The 21,245-nt window shown below is 54.5% G+C and overlaps 1 protein-coding gene across 1 annotated transcript in view; it reads left to right on the top strand.

Moving 5' to 3' along the window:
• Positions 1 to 20,507, top strand: part of WNT3 (Wnt family member 3) — a 54,045-nt gene extending 33,538 nt beyond the window's left edge. The window contains exons 2-5 of the mRNA XM_012444143.2: positions 7,164 to 7,405; positions 11,030 to 11,295; positions 12,283 to 12,770; positions 17,384 to 20,507. Of these exons, the coding sequence (XP_012299566.1) occupies positions 7,164 to 7,405; positions 11,030 to 11,295; positions 12,283 to 12,762 (988 nt within the window). The 3' untranslated portion in view covers positions 12,763 to 12,770; positions 17,384 to 20,507. The remainder of the gene's footprint in view (positions 1 to 7,163; positions 7,406 to 11,029; positions 11,296 to 12,282; positions 12,771 to 17,383) is intronic.
• The last annotated feature ends 738 nt before the right edge of the window (positions 20,508 to 21,245 follow it).

The raw sequence follows: 21,245 nt of genomic DNA, 5'->3' as shown, positions 1-21,245 counted from the left end.
CCAGTGCTGTGCGGCCATCCCACCATCGATTTCCATCATCCCAAATGCCGTGCTTATTATGCAGTCACCTCCCACTCCCTCCTTTCCCTTCTCTCCCTCTGTCCCACTTTCTGTCCCTATGAATTTACCTAGACACCTCATGGAAGTGGAATCATAAGTGTTCGTCCTTCTGTGTCTGACTCTGTCACTTAGCTTGTTTTCAAGATTCCTTTACATTGTAGCTTGCATCAGAATTTCATCCCCCCCACTTTTTTTTTTTTTTGGAGACAGAGTCTCGCTCTGTTGCCCAGGCTGGAGTGCAATGGGGCAATCTCAGCTCACTGCAACCTCCGCCTCCCGGATTCAAGCGATTCTCCTGTCTCAGCCTCCCGAGTAGCTGGGACTATAGGCACGTGCCACCATTCCTGGCCAATTTTTGTGTTTTTAGTAGAGATGGGGTTTCACCATGTTGGCTCAGCTCGTCTCAAACTCCTGACCTCAGGTGAGCCACCCGCCTTGGCCTCCCAAAGTGCTGGAGCCTCAGCCTCATTCCTCTTTCTGGCTGAGTAAGGATGGGCCACCTGTTGCTTACCCACTCATCTGCTGACGACTCTTGGCTTGTTTTTGCCTTTTGGCTGCTGTGAGTCGCATTGCCAGGAACACTGGTGTACGGGTGTCTGTTGGAGCCCCCATTTTCAGTTCTTTTGGGTGTATACCGGGAGTGGCACTGCTGGATTATAGGGTAATTCTATGTGTAACCTTTTGAGGGACAGGGCCCTGTTTTCATCTGTTCTGTGTGTAGGGAAGAGGAGGGAGATTGTGCATGATTCCATCTGGGAGGCCACCTGGTTGGGTGCAGGACTGCATGCCCTGGTGGATCACTCAGGGAGTGGGTGCCGGCAGCGCAGTTGGACCCCCATCAGCAGGGGATTGGCCGTCACAGCAGCATCTGAGGTCAGCAATGCCAGTGGCAGATGCTGTGGGACGCACTGCACAGGGCGCCTTTAGGTATCTCACTGTATGTTAGGAACCGAAGTCAACGCAGCGTCCAGGCTGACCTGAATTCACTGATTAAAAATGTTCTCTATGGCCGGGCGGGGTGACTCATGCCTATAATCCCAGCACTTTGGGAGGCAGAGGTGGGTGGATCACTTGAGGTCAGGAATTTGAGACCAGCCTGGCCAACATGGTGAAACCCCATCTCTACGAAAAATACAAAAAATTATCTCAGTTACTTGGGAGGCTGAGGCAGGAGAATCTCTTGAACCCGGGAGGTGGAGGTTGCAGTGAGCCAAGATCATGCTGTTGCACTCCAGCCTGGGTAACAGAGTGAGACTCTGTCTCAAAAAAAAAAAAAAAAAATTCTCTCTGCTGTGTACTCACCCCTGCAGCCCTCTGGCCACAGCAGGTGTTATCAGGATAGAGGCACAGAACTGGGGTGGGGTGGGAACTGGATGAGGCCATGAATGAGGTTTAGCTTTGGCCTATTTGGAGAGGGATGTTTCACTCTGAGGGGTCAACACCGAAGTTCCACGAGCAGTCTGACGTGCAGTGCGCCCGAGGCCCATCCTCCTGGCTGCTCCAGTCTGTCTTCGGCCCAGCTGTGCAGTGGGTGGTCGAGGTGGAGGATGAGCCGGCTTCAGCGGGAGGGTGGCAGGGCCCTAGGGAAGGGCAGGGCCGGGCCAGGAGCTGGGTATAAATAGCCCCTGGCCCAGCTGCGAAGGCCTAGCAGGGTCCTCCGGCCTCCCCCTCACCAGCTGCCAGTGCCAGGCGGGGCTCTATCCCCCTTGACAGCCTGGCCATCGTCTCAGATCCTAAATGGAGGAACTTCCTCAGCGGAACCGAGGAGTCTTGTCCTGTGTGTAGGCGGAAGCTCCGGATGCTGGGAGGTCTGGCGAGTGAGGGGCATCAGGCTGGTCCTTTGGAAGAGTTCTTCATTCCTTTCCTCCAGAATCAGCGAATACCTAGCATGTGCCTGGCCCTTTGGAAGGCCAAGTGGGCTGGCATGTGTGTGTGTGTGTGTGTGTGTGTGTGTGTGTGTGTGTCTGTGTGTGTGTGTGTGTGAGAGAGAGAGAGAGAGAGAGAGAGATGGGGGAGGCACTGGGGAATAATGGGAGAAAACACTACCTCTCTTCTTGGGGACTGAGACCAGCACAGCCAGATGGAATTGGAAACAAAGCAGTTCAGCACTTTGTGATAAGAAGGTTTGAATAACGTACAGGAAAAATGCAGGCGGAGGAGAGGTGACTTCTGTCTGGGAGCTCACAGGAGTCTTTAGAATGGTGGTGGCCTGGGAAGCAAGTTTGGAAGGATGGGTAGCATGTTTGCCAGGGGCCTGGCAGTGGAGAGGTGCTCTGAGGTGAGAGCTCAGCGCGTGCAAAGGTGTGGAGGTGAAATAGCCGTGCCGGAGCCGTTCAGCTGCGTAGGCAAATCCGTCAAAGCCATGCACACTTTGGCACAAAAAATCGCGGATCATGAGACTCCCTGTGCTGCCTCCCCCAGTGGAACCTGCACTTCAATAATGGGGAATAGGAGCTGTGAGCTAACGTAATGTGTCTTCGATGGTGGAATTTCAGATTTGAACAGGGTGTGGGGAGAAGCTCAGGGTGGGGGTGGCTGGGCATGTCCAGGGGCAGCTATCCTGCAGAAATCAACCCATGGCCACACTTCATTAGTCCCTGACGCCGGCCCAAGAGCTAAGCCCCATCGCCAGAGGCCTTGCTAATTACTCGCAGGATGTCCCCATCTGAACTGAAGCTTTGAATGGAGCATCTTGAACGTGTCCTTTTGCCCTCACTCTTTGAGTGACCTTGAACCCTCAGCCAGATTACAGCTGTCTTTGTTCTGCCACTCCTGTGAGGGCTGAGGTCTGATCCAGGCATCCTTCCCAGTGTTGGAGAGGAGGGGGCTCTGAGATTTCTGATGTGTCCTCCCAAGTCAGGGATGCAAGGATGGGAGGAATGAGGTTGGTGACAAGCCGGGGAACAAAGTGCTGGGGACAGCTCCAAACACACCGTAACCATAGCAACCACCATCTATGGAGGGCTTCCCAGGAGCCACGCACTGGATTTTGTGGCGTATTCCTCCTGTCGTGTCTATTTTACAGATGAAGAGACTGAGGAATAGAGAGGTTAAGGAAACTGCTGAGATCAGCAGCTAGGAAGTGGTAGAGCTGGATGTGACCCTGGCACCGTGGCTTCCGGGTCCACAGTTGGTTGGACCTGGCCAATGGGAAAGAGGCAGGGTTTGGTGGAAAGACGGCAAACAGCTCATCGCGTCTGAGGCTCAGGAATTGTTCTCAGAGGCCCTCACACTGGGAGTCACACAACCTAGTGCTTGAATTCTGGCCACTTCCTTGCATAAGTCACCCAACTTCTCTGTGCCTCAGTTTCCTCAGAGTTGCTGTGAGGATTAAGTGAGATTATATATTTGAAGCGTCTGGCAAAGAGCAGGTGCTACATAAATAGTTGTCATTAGTATTGCCAGTGTCAATGTAACTGTGGGGACAAAAGGAAATCCATGCCTGGCAGAGGAGAGACTGCGTCTGCACAGCAGGAGGGGCTCAGCAGCATCTCCTTCCTGGAGCTGTCTGGGGAGCACTCCGGCCTTTGCTGCCAATCAAGTCAGACCAGGCAGTGTGCCAGAGCTCAGGTGCTCTGCTGGGCTGGGGAGACCCACCTGGGACACTGAGTGAGGTAACTGGTGAAGCCAGACAGCAGGGAGTCCCTTGGAGAGCTGGGGTGAAGGGCTGCCTTGCTAGCGTGGGCCTCCTGGCTCCTCAACCCCCTGAGCCAGTCAGCCTGGCTCTGTGGATGTGGCCGTGTGGCTCTGCACAAGTCGCTCCTCTTTGCGGGCCTCCGTGCATGCGCTTGTGCTCTCTCTCTCTCTGTCTCTTCCCCATCCCTCCTTATTTTTGGGAAAGGGCTCTTTTTCTTTTCTTTTCTTTTCTTTTTTTTTTTTTGAGACAGTTTTGCTCTGTCATCCAGGCTGGAGTGCAGTGGCGTGATCTCAGCTCACTGCAACTTCTGCTCCTGGGTTCAAGCGATTCTCCTGCCTCAGCCTCCTGAGTAACTGGGACTAAAGGCACGCGCCACCATGCCCAGCTAATTTTTGTATTTTTAGTATAGACGGTGTTTCACCATATTGGCCAGGCTGGTCTCGAACTCCCGACCTTGTGATCTGTTCGCCTTGGCCTCCCGAAGTGTTGGGATTACAGGTGGGAGCCACCGCGCCCAGCCTGCTTTTTCTTTCTTTCTTTTCTCTTTCTTCTTTATTTCTTTCTTCCTTCCTTTCTTCCTTTCTTTCTTTCTTTTCTTTTTCTTTCTTTCCTTCCTTCCCTCCTTCTTCTTTTTTTTTTTTTTGACAAATTCTCGCTCTGTAGTACAGTGGTGTGATCTTGGCTCACAGCATCCTCCACCTCCCAGGTTCAAGCAATTCTCCTGCCTCAGCCTCCTGAGTAGCTGAGATTGCAGGTGTGAGCCACCTCACTTGGCCAGCCTCTGCTTTTTCATCTGTATAATGGGCTTTGTCTCCCTTAGGGCTCCTCCTGTGGGTTCTGCTCCTGGACCAGGGCTCAGCCTCCAGTTTAGCTTGAGGGTGCCTAGGCCTGCAGAAGGTTAAAGCAAGGGCTGGGAGAAGGGGAGGAAAAAGGAGGCAGGAAGGCAACAAGAGGGGGAGGAGGAGGGCAGAGGAAGGGTCCCTGCCTCAGCTCCCTGCTCCAGCCATCCCATATAGGGCTTTGGGTCCCAAACACCAGAAAAGGGAGTGGGGACAGACTGGGCTTCTTCCCTGGGTCTTGCTCCTGAGCTGCTCACCCAGGATGGTGTGAGGCTGAGTTGTCTGCACTGAACCCTCCCTCGGTTTCCCTTCCAGTGATTGCAGGGCTGCAGAGGCAGCAGGGCTGGACTGGACATGCTGCTCAAGAGCACGGGAGGGGCCGCCTGAGCCTGGAGGGAAGCTCAATGGGGACTTTTGCAGCCCTGCAGATGGGACAGGGTACTTAGCTCCCTGGCCTCAGTCTCCTCATCTTGGAAATGGGATAATAGTGATGATAATAAAGTTCGTATCACAGACTTGCTGTGAGGATTACACAAGGTAACAGACACAGGCGCCCAGAACTGTGCCCAGAGCATGATAGGCCTGTAATAAACCACAGGGATTTTATGATCACTCTAACCTGCTTCTAACAGGGCGGGGCAGTGCTGTGTGCACCACATCCCATCCTGATGGGCTCCAGGCTCGCCAACTCTACCCACTCCGGCACATGCTCAGTATTGAGGCCCAGGGTACAGATGGGCCAGGCCTGAGCCACCTTCACCCCATGGGGACCCAGGCAGACGTTGCCCAGCAGGCAGGATCACACAGTGATGAGCCCCATGGGCTGTGGAGTCTGACGGCCTGGGTTCCAACCAGCAACTTCATAGGAGCTCTGTGGTCTGGGCTGCTCCATCAACTCACAACGCTAAACCATCTGTAAAATGGGGCTGCGAATAATGACCCTACTATGTGCTGGGGTTGTTTTGAGGATGAAATGAGGCAAACCTAAGGAAAAGGCTCTGCCCAGGGCCGGGTGCAGGGGAAATCAGTAATTAGCCGTTACCACTGGTAAATCAGAACTTCCGGCTGACTCTTCTTTCCCTTTAGAAAAACTCGGTGCTTAAGACCTGGAATGTCTATAAATGTTACCATCCAAACTCCCAGATCTGGCTCCTCAGTTCCTCCACCCAAAATAAATACATGGAAAAAGGAGAACCTGCTTCTCCCCCTGACCACTGAGCCGGAGACAGCCACGGTGAGCGGGTAGCGTGCCCTTCCACCGCGCCCAGGGAGCTCTATCCCTTGAAATCTCCAGGAGTTGGCCAAGGCCGACATCAAGCTCAATGTGGAGGTGGGACCCTGGGGAAGGCACACTGCACTCTGATCCACCGCAGACCAAAAAGTCTTAGGCCAGCTCTTCATGTTCAGGAATTGATCGGAAACGTTGCATATGAAGTGCCTGGAAAGCAGTGACGGTTGCTAAATGTTTGGCCCCGTGTCCAGCCCAGAAGCTTTTGTCTGCTTTTTCCTGCCTTGTGGGGTCTTCTCCCAGCCCCCTTTTCCAAGGCTTTTGCCCATCACTTTTCATGGGAAACCTGACTTAGGCCAGTGCCGGCCCAAAGCCTTGGTTAGTGCTGGACACAGAGGGAGAGGAGACGGGCCCCTTCTTCCAGCTCACACCGCCCCTGGTCATAGGGCAGGTTGCAATTGGCCTTGAAGCCCACTGACATTCACAGATCATTTTCTCAGCTTCTTCTACAAAGTGTCATTTCTGCTGTTCCTGTGCTGAGGGGAGGGAACAGAAAAGGAGCAATTCCTACCTTGGTTTTTCTAGTATTTTAAACTCTTCTGCTCCGCCCCATAAGTCATTCCTTCTGTGGTTGACTCTTTATAAAACCTGAGAGAGTTGATGGAATATTGATTGAAAAGTGAGGGGCAGAGGAAGGGAGTGAATTGACCAAAGTCACCTGGTGTTGGTGTGGGTAGTGAGATCTGAGATCTTCTCCCTCTTGATTCTGTGCTAAACTTGTTTTGAAAGAAAGCCAAGCTCCAGTCTCTCATGAGAAAAGAGGTAGAGCTCTAGAAACTTCTAGGGAACTGGAAAGATGGTCGCGGAAGCCCTGGTAGACTAAGGACTTGGTGCAAGCCAGCAATTCCTTGAGGAGACACTAGGAGGCTCTGTACTGGGTTGGCAGCATCCCTGAAAAGAGGCTGAGGGTGATGTGTGTGCATGCGTGCGTGTGTGTGTCTGTGTACGTGTGTGTGCGCACGTGTGTCCCATGAGTCACTGGAGGTCGCCATGTGGCCCAGCATCCTGGACTGCCTTGGACATTGTCCAGCCTGATCTCTTCAATGCCTATCAGGGCAGCTGGACCCAGAACCTGGAAAGGACTGGATCTGGGCCCCAAATGCCATTTTTCTAGTCCAGCCCTCTTTTCATGGCATTGCATTGACCCTGAGTGTCCCCTCGAGCGGTTTCTGCTGGTCACATCCCCCTGCAAGCTGGATGCAGTCAGAGGGCTGACTTGCCTGGGTCAGAACTACAGGCCCTCTGCCTCTCCACCTACCCCAGGGGTTCACAAAGAGGCCATGGTGCCCAGGATGGGTGCTTTGTGCCCACAGTATCAATACCCTCTGTCTGCCTGCAGGTCCCTGGCCTTGGGTCAGCAGTACACATCTCTGGGCTCACAGCCCCTGCTCTGCGGCTCCATCCCAGGCCTGGTCCCCAAGCAACTGCGTTTCTGCCGCAATTACATCGAGATTATGCCCAGCGTGGCCGAGGGTGTGAAGCTGGGCATCCAGGAGTGCCAGCACCAGTTCCGGGGCCGCCGCTGGAACTGCACCACCATAGATGACAGCCTGGCCATCTTTGGGCCCGTCCTTGACAAAGGTACTGCCTCCGGGCTGAGGGTGGGGGGGGTGCTCGGGGCTCGGTGTGGGGAGGGATTAGGACTGCATGCCCTTCCACCCCAGTCAGGGCGCCTCTTCTCTGAAGCCAGGGTCCCTCTGGGAGGGTGATAAATTTGGTCACATGACTGCTACACATTTCCAGGTGCTGCTGGGGGCTGGGCCGCCTTGAGACGCCCTAGGATCCTGAGGTTTGAGGGCAGACACCAAGAAGGTCACAGCTTTCCTTCTTGGCTTTTGCACAGTGGGAGCCTCAGGCTCCCACTGTGGACATTTGTGACATTTGTTAAGTGCTATGCAAATACCACTTTGGGGTGGGGGTGAGAGCATTGCCACCCCTACGTCCCTCCCATCTAGAAAGTCCTCAGGAGCCGAGGAAGCTGCGTGGTGCTGTGGTAGCATTTGGTTGCCGCCAAGACCCTCCCCGGAGGGGTTTCTGTTCATCCCCATACCCTGCCAGCTGGCTATGCCCAGGAATCACGGTAGGGCTAGAGAGTGCACTGGTCTGTGGGTAACTTTCCCGCTGTCTTGCAGCCTGGGAGTCTAACTGGCTGTACCTCAAGTAGACAGGGAGCCACAAGATTTGACTTTGAACCTGGAGGCCCTGGGAGGGAGGCTAAGTGGGACAACTGCTCCCAAGATGGGGACCTGGGGGCTCATGGACTGGATGGAAGACGGGCAGCTCTTCCTGGAACGGCAGTGTCCAGGAATCTAACGATCCTAGCTGGGCTGGCCACCGCCAGAGCTGCTCTGCCACCCAAAGCGCCGAGCCCGGTCCTCCCTCCTATTAGAAGCTAGGGAATGAATGGGAGCTAGCTGTACAGCCAGAAAGAAAAGGGATCTGACATTCACGTGAAGGAGTGGGGTGCCAGGTGGGGTGGGGAGAAGCTGACCACCCCCATTTTAGAGTGCAGTTCCCCTTACCGATACCTCAGGTGCACAGGTCCGTCCCCCCTACAGCCAAAATGTTGGCTATTGTCATGGGACAGGAGGGTAATTAGCAAATCAATGAATGACGATTCTGTTTACGCTTCTAGTACCAAAACTAATTATTCCTTGTTGACATAAAAGGTTTGGCCTCTTAATTGGGGCCAAGTGGCGGCGGTTTGCATTTCAAACCCGATCTTGTCGGTGTGTTGGTCTCAGCGCTTTCCGGTGCCCCTCCTCGGGCCAGGTAGCGCTGAATCAAACAGCTTTGCGTCTAGACGCGCTCTCCAAAAGCGAGAGTCACCTCTGATCGCTCTTCCCGGCTCCGGCCTAGAGCCAGGGGGAAGCGGGCCTGGGTGCGCTAGTCATTCACTCCGCGTTGAACTTTTTAAGTCGCCGCCGCAGGTTCTGGCACAGGTCTCGGTCCCTAGATGGCCCGAGGGCAGGTTTGTGTTGCAGGGGGAGGGGTGATGTGTGCCCGAGACTTTGGGAATTTGCCGGCAGTGAGGAGAGCATCCTGGAAGACGCCTCGCGCACATACGCACACGGGTCGGTGCCCAGAGCCAGGGCCTTGAGCCCACGTTCGCGCCCAGCTCCAGCCCCACGTTTGCACCCCGCCCCCAGCGAGTCCCCGCACCCCTGCCGTGTGCGCGGCCAAGGGTTAATCTCCGCCCCCCGCTTTGAGACCTGGGGCGCAGGGGGTCTGGCTGCCCGGAACGTGCGTCTTCTGCGCTGGTCGGGACCGATGCCTCGGGGCTGGGCCCGCCCGGAGGGGTGGCCGAGGGCAAGAGCCCGCCCCGCGAGTCTGGGGGACTCTGGGGTCGGCGGCCGGAAGGGGCGAGGTGCGACGGTAGCGCGGCGGGCCCGAGGCGCTTCCCCGGGCGGGGTGGGGCAGGGGCGGGCGCCGGAGGGGCCGGGGCGGCCTGAAAAGCGCCCGAGCGCCGCCCCCCCACCGCGCGGCCCGGGCCCCGCGCCCGCTGCGGTCGCCGCGCCATTCACACGCCCTCTGGCCATTCGGCGCGGCGCGGGGGCGGGGGGAGCCGCTTCAATGGGGATTTCGCGGCCCGGCGCCGGGGCCGGGGGCGCGGCCCGGCCGCGGGAGCCGCCCGTTGCTACGCGGTGGCGGCCGGCCCGGCGGCCGCATTATGCGGGTAATGCGGTGTGACACCGCGCGAACAAAGGCGGATTGAGCGGCCCAGCGGGCCCCGCCGGACGGGGAAGGCACAGCGGGGCTGTCAGCGCCGCTCCCAGGCTAATCCCCGCCCCGCCCCCACCGCCCCCGCGTTCCCGGGGCTGGGAACCGAGCGCAGCCCGGGGCCCGGGCGCCGCCGCCTCCGCGAGAGGCCGCGGGCCGCCCGGAAACGAGGGGCTCCCGCCTTGCGAGCGCGCCCTCAGCTCCTCTCCCCCGGGTCGTCCCGAGGGCTGGGGCGGCCGGGATCGGGGCTAGTGAGCAGCGCGGCGGGGATCCCGGGGCCGGGCGCACCACTGGGAGGGGACCTCTGGCCCCGCGCCGCCGCCGTCCATGGTTGGCCCTGGCAGCGCAGGCGGGGGCGGAACGGGCTCCGCACTCCACGCCCGCCGGTCGGTGGAAGTGGGACGGGCCCCACTGCAGGTGGCTCAGGAGGGCGTGGGGGCCTCGGAGAGAGGCCGTGGTAGCCACGAGGGGTCCCGGGCTTCCTTCTTGCAGCACTTGGGCCACAGCCCAGGAGAGGAGGCGGGTACCCGGGCTTCTAGGCCGGCCCGGCGTTTTGCAGCCTGGGCCAGGCAGCGAGTCACCTCCGGCTCCGGGGTCCTGCTGCTAGAGAAGCCTGGGCTGCAGGTCTTGCAGGCCTTGGCCTCCCTAATCGTCCATGTCCACATCTATAAAATGAGTCAAACTTTCTATGTGAATGAAGCACGTGCAGAGGTGGTGACCGGGGTGAGGAGGTTGGTGCACACCCGAGAGTCTCCCCTGTCCCTGCGTGGGACCCTGGGACAGAACCAGGGAACTGCCCTGTGTTGTGTTCCTACCCTTCTGGGAGGGGCTCGGCTGTGTCTGGGCATGAGGGCCGGACAATGAGGATGGGGAGACTGAGGCAAGGGCCACTGCCCTCCTGGTGAGGGGCTCTAGGGGCGGAGGGAAGCCGTGTCCATTTTACAAAAAGAGCAACTGAGACCGAGAAAGGGAGAGGGGCCGCCTCGTTGTGCCCAGGCGTGGAAGGGGTGGGCCTGGGCAGGTTTAGGCTATGGGTTCCCAGGCCTCCTTCCTCACAGACCTGGAGCTCCCTCTGGAGTGGGAGGGCTCAGGCCTGTGTGGGTCATCTCTGGATTTTGGGAAGGTGGAGGGCAGGGGGTGTGGGACCGGGACAGAAGTGGCTGCCTTCTTTCTGCAGCAGTCTGCCAGACCTTTGGTGTCTGGCGCTGTTTCTCACAGGCTCTGCTCTGCCCTGTGACATTTGAGGGCCTGGGCTAATCAGTTAGCAGCCTGGGACCTCAGTTTGCTCATCTGTGATTTGGGGATACCCTACAGGGTTAGAACAGTCAAAGAGGGCGGGGAAGCTGCCTTCTTCTTCCCTCAGGCCTGGTGAGCTCTTCAACTCTTGCCTGCCTTGTTCCCCTCACGTCCTGGCCTGGGAGGTGGAGGCAGGGGGGCACTCTCAGGCCGGGTCCTGAGCGCTGCCTCCCCACGGCCTCCCCGCAGCCACCCGCGAGTCGGCCTTCGTCCATGCCATTGCCTCGGCCGGCGTGGCCTTCGCCGTCACCCGCTCCTGCGCTGAGGGCACCTCCACCATCTGCGGCTGTGACTCGCATCATAAGGGGCCGCCCGGCGAAGGCTGGAAGTGGGGCGGCTGCAGCGAGGACGCTGACTTCGGGGTGTTAGTGTCCAGGGAGTTTGCGGATGCGCGTGAGAACAGGCCGGACGCGCGCTCAGCCATGAACAAGCACAACAATGAGGCGGGCCGCACGGTGAGCCTGCTTGTCCTCCTCCGACCTGCTGGGAGCCCTGCCGGGACCACTCTCGGGCCCTGGCCTCCTCCCCTCCCGAGCTGGCCTGGTCCCCACCCCACCCCTTCTGACAGCCCTGTGGGTCCTGGGCTCCTTTTCCCCTTGGCCAGGCTTGGCCCCCTCCCCACCCCACAGCCACTTCGTTTGTCCACCCTCCTTCCTTCCTGGACTCCACTCCCACCCGGGATGAGTTGGCCAGGGAGCGTGGCCACCCCGTGGGATCAGGTACCACCCACCCATCCTGTGCACCTTGGCACGCACTGGAGGGCTGTCAAGGCCTGGGAACCTGGCATTGAATTCAGCCTCCATTCACTTAGACTATGGTTGTGTGACCTAGGGTGAGTCATGTTAAGCTCCCAGCCTCAGATTCCCCATATGTTAAATGGAGATAACACCATTTTTTTTTTTTTTTTTTTTTTTTTTGAGATCGAGTCTTGCTCTGTTGCCCAGGCTGGAGTGCAATGGCTCCATCTTGGCTCACTGCAACCTTTGCCTCCTGGGTTCAAGCAAGTCTCCTGCCTCAGCTTCCCGAGTAGCTGGGATTACAGGCGTCCACCACCACACACAGCTAATGTTTGTATTTTTAGTAGAGACGGTGTTTCACCATGTTGGCCAGGCTGGTCTCGAACTCCTGACCTCAAGTGATCTGTCCACTTCGGCCTCCCAAAGTGCTGGGATAACAGGCATGAGCCACCGTGCCGGGCCAGCAACTCCTATTTCATATTCTGTGAGAAGTGGACGTGCCGTCTGCCCGTGCTTGGGGTGTGAAGGGGAGGGAAACATGGGCCCTGTTCTTTAGGTCTTGCCTCAGTCCCCATCAGTTCTCTTCCTGGCACAGAGGAGTAGAGAAGGCTGGAGGGAAGGGGGTGGGCAGGGGCAGAGAGGGAAGGCCCAGCTGTGCCCCCTCGAGGGTCGGTCTGGGGGCCAGCTGCCACTCCTCTCCCCCAGACTATCCTGGACCACATGCACCTCAAATGCAAGTGCCACGGGCTTTCGGGCAGCTGTGAGGTGAAGACCTGCTGGTGGGCCCAGCCTGACTTCCGTGCCATTGGCGACTTCCTCAAGGACAAGTATGACAGCGCCTCGGAGATGGTGGTGGAGAAGCACCGTGAGTCCCGGGGCTGGGTGGAGACCCTCCGGGCCAAGTACTCACTCTTCAAGCCGCCCACTGAGAGGGACCTGGTCTATTACGAGAACTCCCCCAACTTTTGTGAGCCCAACCCAGAGACGGGTTCCTTCGGCACAAGGGACCGGACTTGCAATGTCACCTCCCATGGCATCGATGGCTGTGACCTGCTCTGCTGTGGCCGTGGCCACAACACGAGGACGGAGAAGCGGAAGGAAAAGTGCCACTGCATCTTCCACTGGTGCTGCTACGTCAGCTGCCAGGAGTGTGTTCGCGTCTACGACGTGCACACCTGCAAGTAGGGCGCCAGGTAGGACTGGCGGGGGGGAGGCTGGGAGCCTGGGCGCAGGGAATGGGGTTGTTTGCCTGTCTCTTCTTGATGACCCCCTTCTGTTTCTAAGCCCTCCAAGACACACAAGTTCCCACAGTCAAAATAGGAAGCCAGGATTTCCCAAACTTCCTTGAGAATGGTCCTCGGGCAGAGACTTGGTGGATTGCACAAAGCAGAGACAAAAACCCAGTGTTGGCCAGGCGTATCTCATGCCTGTAATCCCAGCACCTTGGGAGGTTGAGGCAGACAGATCACCTGAGGACAGGAGGTTGAGACCAGCCCAGTCAACATGGTGAAACCCGGTTTCTACTAAAAATACAAAAATTAGCTGGGCGTTGTGGTGGGTGCCTGTAATTCCAGCTACTCTGGAGGCTGAGGCAGGAGGATCGTTTGAACCGGGACATCGGAGGTTGCAGTGAACTGAGATCACACCACTGCACTCCACTGTCTCAAAAAAAACCCAAAAAAACAAAAAAAACTAAAACCCAGTGTGTGCACATTAGCTGCCAGCAATTAACATTTTCCCACAAGATAGTAAGTTATGACCCAGCTCAAATTTTTGCATGACCACTAGCTGTCATTCTCGAGCATTCTATGGAGCTGTGGGGCTGGAAGCTGAGAGACGTGACGTCTGGTCCTAACTTTGTCCGTAACTTCCTGTCCTTTCACTTCTCTGGGCCTCAGCTTTCTTATTATAAAGTGGTGATGGTGGTGGGGGTCAGGGGTCAGTTTACCTGAAACATCGAGCCAAAATGTCTCCTGTACCCCTGACACAGTCAGTGTGCCTCCACCTTGAACTTAGAGAAGTTCTTGCACAAGCATAAATCTTACCAACCTCAGAGAGGTGGGTGGGGGAAGCGGCGTATAAGCCCATATCCTGACAGATCTGAAGCTTGGGTGGAGTGGGGAGCACTGTCACCGAGTTTATGGATGATGACGGGGAGCAGGAGGGATTCAAGTTCAGAGTGGCTGGGATGAGTAATCGAGGGATCAAAGGCTGGTGGATTTTGTTCCCAAGCTTCTCAGAGGTGGTCTGCGTGGGAGGCGCTGTGCGCTGGCCCTGGGTTCCATAACACCCCAGGATAGGTCAGCATGGACGAGAAGTGGTCCTGGAGCCCCGGGGGTGGAAGGTTGCTAAGGCTGGGGTGCCTTTTCTTCTTTTTCTCTCCCTTGAGAAGGAGCCTAGTACGTGGAGGCCTGAGCATGGGTGTTGGAATTAGGCCATTCCCTGGTCCAGCTCCTACCACTTGCCAACCGTGTGACCCAAGCAAGAAATTCTTCACAGACCTGGTTCCTCACCTGTTGTCCTTTCCAGAGGTGCTGTGAGGGACAAAGGAAAGGACACTGGGGACAGGGCTTGGTTAACTGGGAAGCACTTCCCTGCTGGGTCATTGCCAGCTGGGGTGGTGCTAGGGGAGAGCAGCCTGTGACAGGGTGGAGGCCCCCGGGTGATGCAGTTCCCTGCAGGGCACCTCCGAGCTACTGGCACATGTCTGCTCCGTGGGGAGTAGGGGAGGAAGCGGATGGGCCTCTCTGAGATATAGGAGGTACCTGACCTCATGGAGAAGTGCTCTGACTGCGGGGCGACTCACTCAGCCCATCTGGGAAGCCCCTCAGTGCAGCTCAAGTTATGTCCTGGTGGGGAGAGCTCAGAAAGGCAGCAGGTGGCACCACCTTTCTCAGTGTCTGAACAAAAGCAGTGCGGGGAGTGGAAGAGGATGAAGGTGAGTCCAGCACCTCCACTTGGAGCCGCAGTTTCCTCCTCTCTTCAGTGATGGTGACGGTGGGGACCCAGCAGAATTTTTTTTTTTTGAGACTGAATTTTGCTCTGTTGCCCAGGCAGGAGTGAAGTGTGATTTTGGCTCACTGTAGCCTCCACCTCCCAGGTTCAAGCGATTCTCCTGCCTCAGCCTCCCAAGTAGCTGGGATTACGGGTGCCCACCACCACACCCAGTTAATTTTTGTATTTTAATAGAGATGGGTTTTGCCATGCTGGCCAGGCTGGTCTTGAACTTCTGACCTCAAGTGGTCTGCCTGCCTCGGCCTCCCAAAGTGCTGGGATTACCGGCGTGAGCCACCACTCCCGGCCAACAGAGTATTTTTGAGGCTGAGTTAGCTAACAGATGTGAATGCTTCTCTGTATACGGTCCTAATAGGAAGCGTGATACCTACATCAGAGTGATTATATAGGGCAGTCATTGGGCAAGGAGACTGCATCATCACTTGGACAGTTTCATTTACAGCTTTTCAAAATGATAGAAGAAAAGTCAGCCAATAAGAGAGAAGTCGCAGGCCAAGGGTGGCAGGTCAAGGTGCAGGGAATGTGAAGAACACAGTGGCCACCTCCCTCGGGTGTTCCCTGCAGCCAGAGGCAACACAGTGTTCCCACTGTCAAGCGGGACATGGCTGTGGTGGGTCCAAGAAGGGGCCGTATGGGGAAGCAGTGTTTTAGAACACTCACTGAACAGCGCCTAGAGAGCGATTTCCAGGCTGCCCATTTCACAGACGGGGACTCCACATTATCATCAGCCAAAGCAAGGCTGCAGGGCTGAGGTCTCTGCCTCCGGAAAGCCCCATATGTGGGTCTGGGGGCAGAGGGGGTCACAGAGACAGATTCCTGCTGCTCTGTCCTGGCACCTCTCCTGCTGGGTCCTTTGTGGGCAACTGAGACTTGCCACACAGGGACCCAGGTGCGGGGTTGGCCTCGGTGTCCAGAAAATCCCCCACCTCGAACCACTGTACAAACACTGATCCCAAGAAGAATCATTATTCTTTTGTTTTTTTTTTTTTTTTTTTGAGACAGAGCCTTGCTCTGTCATCCAGGCTGGAGTGCAGTGGTGCGATCTTGGCTCACTGAAGCTTCTGCTTCCCACGTTCAAGCGATCCTCCTGCCTCAGCCTCCCAAGTAGCTGGGACCACAGGTGTGCGCCACCAAGCCCAACTACTTTTGTATTTTTAGTAGATAGGATCTCGCCATGTTGCCCAGGCTGGTCTTGATCTCCTGACCTCAAGTGGTCCGCCCACCTCAGCCTTCCAAAGTGCTGGGATTACAGGTGTGAGCCACCACGCCTGGCCAGAATCAGTACGCTTCATCGGCCCTCTTTTCTCCCCATTTCTGAAATAGACACTGGGTGTTTTCTCCCCAGTCTTATGTAAAGTGCTACATAGATACAGTTTCAAGATGTTGCGTCCAAGTGGTTCCTACCCTGAACCCCTTCTCTGTGGAAGCTCTGGAGGCCTCACTCTGGAACCCATGGAGGACACTCTCCCAACATGGTGCCCTTCTGATCAACACCCCCAGGCCAGCTCTTCTGCCTCACTGGGCCCTGGCATCATTTGTGAACTGGGGATGAGAACCATGTTCTGTATAGGGTTGTCCTATGGACTGGAGACCCTGTACATGAAGGGCCTGGCGCGGGGCCCAGGTGCTCACAGAGCAGCTGCAGTGGCTCCTGGGCCAAACAGAGCTGACCTCCTGGAGCCACTTCCCAGGCGAGCTGCCTGCTCTGGCGCAGTGGGCCCAGGCTCAGCTGAGACCGGCCTACTCCGTGCTGACGTTGTAGGCGAGACAGGAGCCTGCGGGCCGCGCTGGCTGGGACGGCCGGGGACAGAGTCTTCAGCTGTTCTCCTGGCGTCCCTGACAGTCTTGGCGTGCAGGCAGGAGAGAGAAGGGGGTCGCAAAGCAGGCCCCGGGCCCCCCACACAGTGAGGAGGGCCCCTGTCAAATGGCTTGTGTCCTTCCTTTGTGGGAAAAACACCTTTCTGTAGCTTTTGCCCAGTGTCTCTGGCTCACCATCGATTTGGTGCCTTACAAGTGCCAGATTTCTTCCTTGTCACTCTGCTGTTGTGAGCACAGTGAGCTGGAAAGGTTCTGGCAGAAGTCAGGCGGCCTGGCTGCGCCCACGTCCTGGGTCTGTTACTGCCTTGCTGAGAGACCTTGGACGTGTCCCTTCGATCTGGCTGAGCCTATTTCTGCCTCTGTCAAGTAGTCTAATCTTGGCAGCCCCCCAGAGGAGCTGGGGGTTGACTGGGAATGCCTGAAACCCTTTGTGAGATATGACTATGCAAATGAAGAAAATGAACACACTGCTGCTCCAATGGGAAGGAATTGTTCGTAATTAAGTAGGCTTTCTCCCATTTGGACAGCTCATTATCAAGCTATTTGGTGCGGTACAAAAACACAGTGCGTGCCTGGCACGAGCCCAGCACAGCAGTTGATTCGTAGTTGGGGACTGGGCCCTCGGCCGGGCACCGTTTCTCCCAGTCTGTATACGAGGTGGAGTCGAGCAGTCAGGGAGTGACCTGTGCTCCTGGGCTTCCTGTTGCCCAAGGCCCTCAGCGAGAGGTGGGGAGGTAGAATTTGGATCCCAGTCTGTGGACTCAAAAGCCCTGCTGCTCCTGTGAATCATACAGCCTCGCTCAACCTCAGGCCTGAAGCAGAGGAGAGCGTGGAGAAGCCACTGGCGTGCTCATCACCTCTGAGCACCAGAGACCTGTTCAGATCCATTGGCAAGCTCTGATCTTTGAACCCCAATGGGTGGTCTCTGGGAACGGAATTATGTTTCTAATTCTTCCTTTTTATTTTCCCTAAGGGCGCTGGGAAGGGGTGAAGTGTGTGGCTGGGCGGATTCAGCGAAGTCTCATGGGAAGCAGGACCTAGAGCCAGGCGCAGCCCTCAGCGTCAGACAGCAAGGAACTGTCACCAGCCGCACGTGTGGTAAATGACCCAGACCCAACTCGCCTGTGGATGGGGAGGCTCTCCCTCTCTCTCATCTTACGTTTCTCACCCTGCTCTGGATGGTGTGTGGTTTTTAAAGAAGGGGGCTTTCTTTTTAGTTCTCTAGGGTCTGATAGGAACAGACCTGAGGCTTATCTTTGCACATGTTAAAGAAAATAAAAATGAAAAAAAAATTCGACTCCAACAGAACAGGCTGGGCTAGTGTGAGCTCTCGGCCTGGCGGTCAAGACATCAGCATGGGCAAGGTTCTGTTTCCAAACTGCTGCTTCTGGTGACGTTCCAAGACGCCTGTCAGGTGGGAGTCAGGAAGTAGGCGCACCCCTGCAGTCTCCTTTTCTTGGTCTACTCCCATTCAAATCTGAGCTACTTTCTCATTCTGATAAAAGCCATAGGTTTAGCTAGGATGAAGTGGTAGGGAGGTCCGCGGCAGTTGTTAGAGTAGGATTTGGAGTGTTGAAGAACTGGCAGCTCGGGGTGGCCTGGTAAGCTGTTTGAAGAGCAGCTGTGTGTTCTTCTCAGCCTCATTTTCTCTATAACCCTGTTCTGCACAAGAGGCAGTCAGATCTCAAAATCGTTTTCTACCGTTCCGCAGTCTCCACCGTCAACGCAGTTTTATTTTACTTTTTGGTAGTGGACGTTGTAAATAGGTTATGTATGGGGGCAAGTCTTCTCCAGCTCGAATGGCTTCCTAATAAAATAAGCGGTATCTTTAGAAGGGGCCATTCAATCCTTCCCAGCCCTGCTCACCTGCAGATTCTCTCTACAGATAACTCCAGGTAGAGCAGTTGGAGTCCAGGTCAACTTAGTGTGAGTTAGACAAAGGGTCTGTGAGAGAGTAGCAATCAATTCCTGAAATTCCAACTTTGTGACTAGCAGATGGGGAGGATGAAAACCATCCCTTGCTTTGTCTCCAATAGGGGCCCATCTTACCGTGTCCTTTCCTCTCTGGGGCTGATGTGAGTAAACACAGACACAGAGCTCTTCCCCTCAGCTCTTCCTCCCTTACCTGCGTGCTGACATAGCTTCCATCCATGCAGTTCTCAAGGATCTGGATTAGGGACCAGCAGTCACCTACTCCCTTGGGTTAAGCATCTCACGGCTGAGTTCTCCCTGAGGCATACTGGTCCAGCCGAGCGTCCTAGAGAAAGCTAGCAGAAGGGAGCCACATGGATTTAACAGTATGAATCGGTTCAACAACTGTCTTAGGGAGAATCAGAAAGAAGAGATGCAGCAGGGGAACGAGCAGAACAAAGATTTTTCTTTTCCCCTTCTCTCTGGGGTCTGCCTAACCCTGACCCAAAATACCGGGGCAGCGATTTCTCAGCTGGTGCAGGTGGGCTTGCCGAGACGGTCGCCCAGGAGCCTGCCTTCACTCCTAAATCTGCTGGCCACAAGCCCTGCTAAAGATACACATCTCACCCACTCCACCGAGTCCAAAATGCCCCTCCCCATCTCACCTTAGACTGAAAAGTTTTAAATCATGTTAACTGGATAATGCTTGCTTTATGTGAGAATATTTCAGCAGAATGGATACGAATTTTCAAAACAATCTTTTCATATCTATGTATTCTATATTAAAAGTGATAAAGTCATGTTTCTGGGGCGTATTCAAGTAGCTGACAAGTAATTATTTAATAATAGTACATGAGTGCATTGTAATTATTCTCGCTGTAGTCAGGTAATAGTATCCAACCGAAATTTCCTACCAACCTGCTGTATCCAAAGTTTTGTAAAAAGTTGTAGAAGTTGTTGATCTTTTTGATTTTATATTCAAAAAGTCTCTTTTTATAAATATTATTTATTATACAATGTATATACCTTTGAGTTAACTAAGATTATATATTATATAAATATATATATATTTGGAGAAAATATATTTCATCATGCAGTTTTTTTCTGTTAAGTCATTAAAGAGAAGGTAAACAAACCTAAAATGGATACATTGTACACTGTGTGGGGTTTCCAGATTAATGCTCAGGAGTTCAAGGCTATCTGATTCTGAACATGGTGGCCTCAGCTAATTAAATGACCAAGTGAAGGTCATTTCCTCTGTTCTCTAAGCAAGATCGTCAGGGATGTCATGGACAGTAGGTCTCATATACCATAGGACATTCTTAAAGGCTTCCTTCGTTCTAAATTAACTTCTAACAATGAATCTCCAGTTTTAGAAAAGCAACTACTTGGATAGTAATTCATTTCACAGACTCAAGCATTTTCAGTGTACAAATTAATGTCACAGGCACTCCTAAAAGATGTGGCCCAAGGCCAGCAGACCGCAGGGGTGGCCACTGCCTTAATCCCCTCCTCACCACGTTTTCAACTCCATTTAATGGGAAAATAGGATTTTCTCTATTGAAAATGAAACTTGACTGAAAATAGTCTGTCCCCTGCTAGCTCCACTGTGAGAGCTAAGCCATAGAAGAGGTAGGTTGACTGGCAAGAAGAAAGGGTGCGCCCTGGGCCACGGGCTGTCTGGAACAAGTGTCATCTGAAGTTGGGTTTAGGTAGAAAAGGCTGCCAGTGGGCATGCTCTGGGGATGGGCACCCTCTCCTTGGACCACTGCTTCACAGGACCCACCAGAAGTTCACAGGTTATGCCTTCTCAACAGTGAGATGCCTCAAGTTGGTTTTATGACAACAGACAACTGTTTAGTTTTCAGACCTACCCATAAAATGTCACCTTCAGTTTATTTGGCATATTATTTCAGAGAACGACAAAGATCTTTTGTCTTTCTCTTTCTCCTGATGTACCTCGATTAAAAACAAATCTTACTCACCTCACTACGAAGAGAAAAAATGAGAACAGGCTGGGCTCAGTGGCTCACGTCTGTAATCCCAGCACTTTGGGAGGTCGATGTGGGCGGATCACCTGAGGTCAGGAGTTCGAGACCAGCCTGGCTGACATGGTAAAAGCCCATCTTTACTAAAAATACAAAAATTAGCAGCTGGATGTGGTGGTGCATGCCTGTAGTCCCAGCTACTCGGGAGGCTGAGGCAGGAGAATCGCTTGAACCTGAGAGGTAGAGGTTGTAGTGAGCTGAGATCGTACCACTGCATTCCAGCCTGGGCAACAGGGCGAGACTCCATCTCAAAAAAAAAACCAAAAAAAAAAAACAGGAAAATAAAGCCGTGAGCTGCGTGTGGTGGAGGCGGGCTGCTCTGTGCTGCATTCAGATCTCTAACCTGAGGCTAGGAATAGCCACCAGAAGTTCATACACTCTGTTTTACCCATGATGTGTCTTTAGTCCCTGAGGAGCTGAAACCACAAAAGCTGTGTCGCTTCAGCTGTACAAGGAATTGAACATGTATAGGATACAGATCTCCTCTACATCTTACAGTCTGGTCATTTTTATTTCATTTTGACTTATTTTTATTTTACTTTTGCATAAAGCTAATGCAGGTTGAATACCCCTTTTCTGAAATGCTTGGGACCAGAAATGTTTCAGATTTTGGAAGGTTTGCATATATACAATGAGATATCTTGGGGATGGGACCCAAGTCTAAACACGAAATTCATTTGTTTCATGTACACCTTACATAGCCCGAAGGTAATTTTATAAAACCGTTTTAATAATTTTGTGCATGAAACAGTTTTGACTGCATTTTGACTGCCACCCATCACACGAGGTCAGTTGTGGAATTTTCCACTTGTGGCATCATGTCGGTGCTCAAAGTTTTAGATTTTAGAGCATTTCAGATTTTTAGATTTTTAGATT

The sequence above is a fragment of the Aotus nancymaae genome, unplaced genomic scaffold, assembly GCF_030222135.1.
Source record: "Aotus nancymaae isolate 86718 unplaced genomic scaffold, 86718_ANA_hifiasm-v0.15.2.pri h1tg000089l, whole genome shotgun sequence".
Taxonomy (NCBI): Eukaryota; Metazoa; Chordata; class Mammalia; order Primates; family Aotidae; genus Aotus; species Aotus nancymaae.
This window is presented reverse-complemented; position numbering and strand designations above follow the sequence as displayed.